Source organism: Odontomachus brunneus, unplaced genomic scaffold, assembly GCF_010583005.1.
Source record: "Odontomachus brunneus isolate Ranch 3 - 2012 unplaced genomic scaffold, Obru_v1 Obru_scaffold_060, whole genome shotgun sequence".
Taxonomy (NCBI): domain Eukaryota; kingdom Metazoa; phylum Arthropoda; class Insecta; order Hymenoptera; family Formicidae; genus Odontomachus; species Odontomachus brunneus.
Genome location: NW_022639510.1, coordinates 793,206 through 796,813, shown reverse-complemented (window position 1 = coordinate 796,813; position 3,608 = coordinate 793,206). Strand labels below are relative to the sequence as shown.

Genomic DNA, 3,608 nt, shown 5'->3' with positions numbered 1-3,608 from the left:
ATATATATATATATATATATATATATATCGTAGTGTATAAACTAACGACAACTGCACCAACGTGTTTTTTATTTTACCATCAAAGCAATATAAATTTATAGCATATAACACAAGTATCCATATATTGCATGAATCTATTACGTTAATGCTCAATTCAAGGAATTTTTAGCTAAGAAGGATTTATTTATATAATTTTGAAAACGTCTCGACGTCAGATATAAAATATAGCTTCCCATTTAAGATTTTTATATTGATTTTTGTATCACCTTGACATTGCCCTCCAGTCAAACTAAAATGACTACTAAATAGATCTTTTGGTACCAAACAACATTTGAAACATTTTTTTCTAAAATTTGTTGTTTTCAAAATATATTTAAGAGAATTGCGATACATTTTTTGTATCGTATATAATCCTATATATAATCAATCACAAAATGTTTGAATAATTCTTTTTTAATAACGCGGTTAAAATTAATAAATGTTTGAAATCACAAAAGGTTTGAATAATTCTTTTTTAATAACGCGGTTAAAATTTAACCAATCAGAGCCAAACGCAAGATATTAGTTGCTAAATTTATATATCAACCAAAATTGACTTAATTTTAAATTAATATATATATTTGACAATGTAAATGCACATGAATGCTTTAGTCAAACATATATTTTTATATATTTTTCTCTCTATTATCAAAGCTAAATTTTTCTAATAATTATTACAATAATTATTACAATTCTCTTCATACATTTCAAAATGCTTAATCAAAAACACGTTCCCTCACGGGTTCATTAATTGCATTCCAAACTACGTCGAAAAAAGTGTTGAAACATTAAAACAAAGTGGATACGACGTCGAGATGAATTTTAGTCTGATTCGTCAGGTCACTCACCATCCTCTCCTCTCGGCGAGTCCTCTCCAAACCGAGTCCGTACGGACTTTGCGCTCGATCAACTTCTTCCAAAGCATTCCTTCGCTGATCACCCTGTGCCATTCTTTGCACACCAGCTCCGCGGCGATCAGTGAGTCGGCATCCAAGTACGAGAGAATACTCTCCGCCACGTGGTCTAGCCCTTTTTCTGCAAAAAACAAATTCGTCCAACGTCGTTAGAATTGCGACTGGAGAAACGCGAGTCAATTATAGATACGAAATGAACAATATGTGACAGACACGTGACAGAATGAGTTGAGCGTAATCGACACTTTACTCACTTGGCAAGAGCGAAATGAAGTCTCGTTGCAACATCGGCTTGAGATACGCATTGATGTGTCCATGCTGATAGTGACACATCCGCGCCAACAGTTGCTCGACGAAGTGCACCTGCTCCGGCTCGCTCCATCTCTCGAAGAGCTTCACACAGATTTCTCTTTCCTGCCCGTAGTGTGCGGACACTCCCATAGGTTCTTTCTTGCGAGCGGGATCATAGAGTATCGTCACTGGATACTGCAATGCAAAGGTAGAGAGAAAATTACATTTTTTAAAATATCGAAACGCCAACTTCCCACACTTCAAGATATGCACGTTCCGTCAAAAATAAATAGGATTAAGTAAAAATTTGTTTAAACAAAATTATATAATGGCTCTCAAAAATTAACTTAGTTTACGTAAGATTACGTAAAGATTACATAAACAAAAACTAACTCAAAGTTAACTTATCAAAATTAAAAGTTGATTGTGCAAAACAATTAATGTATATGTTTTAATAATAATTAACTTTTTAATTGAAGATTTGGTTTGTGAATTATAAATGAAAAAGTAGTTTTTATAAAAAAAAAAAACTACCAATTGCTTTGCATTCAAGATTCCATACAAGAAAAGAACACTGCTTAGAGAGACAAAAAAATTCTCCTACCGTTATTTTATATTTTTCTTACTCAACATTGTTAGTTAGATAATGATAGCAGCTAAATAATGATTTAAGTGGATGATATATTTATATGAAAGAAAATTAACAGATTAAGGTCAATGCATATTAAAATAACTAATTCGAGTTAAAAGTTGATTCATTTAAAATTAACTGAATTGAGTTGAAAATTATTAAAATTTCAGCTTTTAGCTGATTAACTAGTTACTATTCGACTCTGAGGATAAATAAACGATCTCGCAAAATTCAGAAATTCAGTGAAATAATTTATTTTCTCCGGATGGATTCGAGGATCTCTCTTAGTGCACATTTGTATCCCAAGCGCGACTGCTGATGCAGAAGAGTCCGTCTTATCGGTATCACCGTTATCACCGGGGCGAGATCGATAGGTACGACACGATGGAGGAGCGAAATCTTCGAAGAGAAACGAACGCTATCGCGTCTGCATTCCAAGTTGATCGAAAAAACACGCATCGACTCGCGAAGTGAGCCGATAAATAGTTGCGTATACGAGTTGCGGTACAACACTCGCGAAGCTAGAATCGCGGATGCATCTTGAGGTAGCGCGAAGTACCGGGTTCTTGACCCTTCTCTCTCTCTCTCTTTCTCTTTCCCTCTTTCTCTCTCCTTCTCACTCCATTCGCTTGCTCGTATTCCGTCCCGCGCGCACGAGAGCTCTTATAAATTAATTCGTTTATACGTGCGTGTCGGTTTAAACGCGCGCGCGTCTCTGGTTCGTTTTCCTCATTAACGTAGAAATCGCCGGTAATCGTGTCTGGCGCGTGACACATAAACGAATATCCTCCATTTTTGTCGACTAATTATCCCGACGAAGCTTTATGAGCTCTTGATACAAATGTTAATCGCGATATCGAACGTAACACGGCCTGGCGTGTTGATGATACGCGATTATCAATTAATCGTCGGCGATTTTAACGGCGTTTGTGATTTTAATTACCGGTATCATTACGGCACCGCGACTCTCCGCGCTCCTGCTGGCCAATCGACACACGAGAGCGACGGAAATTCAAATGTCACGCGCGCTAAAGTGTGCTTTTAAACGAAAGAAAGTAGCGTGTCGTGTCGTGTCGCACATGCCTCTCCTGCGCTTTCACCGTTTACGTCGTTTTCTTATCGTCGATATCTGTCATCGATGGCCGATCGTCCGATAATGCGTGAACCGCGGTGTAGATGCGGGGGGACATATATCGTCAAGGATATCCTTTGATCGCACAGCACAAGAGATGGACAAGAATAGAACGTAAGAACGTATTGATCACGCCTGATCCTCGCATCGTGTCCTTTGACCGAAGTGTTGCCTCTCTATCATATATCCACGTATATCGATTAAACATTGTTCCCGCTTCAGGTGACGCGAATCAGCGAAAGAAATATTCACACAAACGAATCAAGGACATTGTTAAAATTAGTAACGTAAGTTATACTTAATTGAATATTATTGAGAAAGAAAGTGCGTGATATATTTGTGTGTGTATGTGTGTATATATTTGTCTCTGGATTCTTAAACTTGAAACTTCGCTCTATTAAATGACATAAATGTCGATTTTGTAAATGTAAGTGCGATACAGAATTATTATAAAATATCCATTTTAATATCCTTATTTTTATCTGCTTTTGTTTCCAAACTTATGGAGGATACTGTACACACACACACACACACACACACACACACACACACACACACACACACACACACACACACACACACACACACACACACACACACA

The 3,608-nt window shown here is 36.9% G+C and overlaps 1 protein-coding gene across 3 annotated transcripts in view; it reads right to left on the bottom strand.

Moving 5' to 3' along the window:
* LOC116846046 (beta-TrCP) overlaps positions 1–3,608 on the bottom strand; it is a 36,696-nt gene that overhangs the window by 7,113 nt on the left and 25,975 nt on the right. For 2 of the 3 annotated variants that reach the window (XM_032819382.1, XM_032819383.1), the window contains exons 2-3: positions 1,208–1,439; positions 888–1,074 (exon numbers count right to left, since the gene is read on the bottom strand). In XM_032819382.1, the coding sequence (XP_032675273.1) occupies positions 888–1,074; positions 1,208–1,439 (419 nt within the window). Of the gene's footprint in view, positions 1–887; positions 1,075–1,203; positions 1,440–3,608 lie in introns of those variants that run through there. The other variant, XM_032819384.1, reaches the window with a different exon arrangement.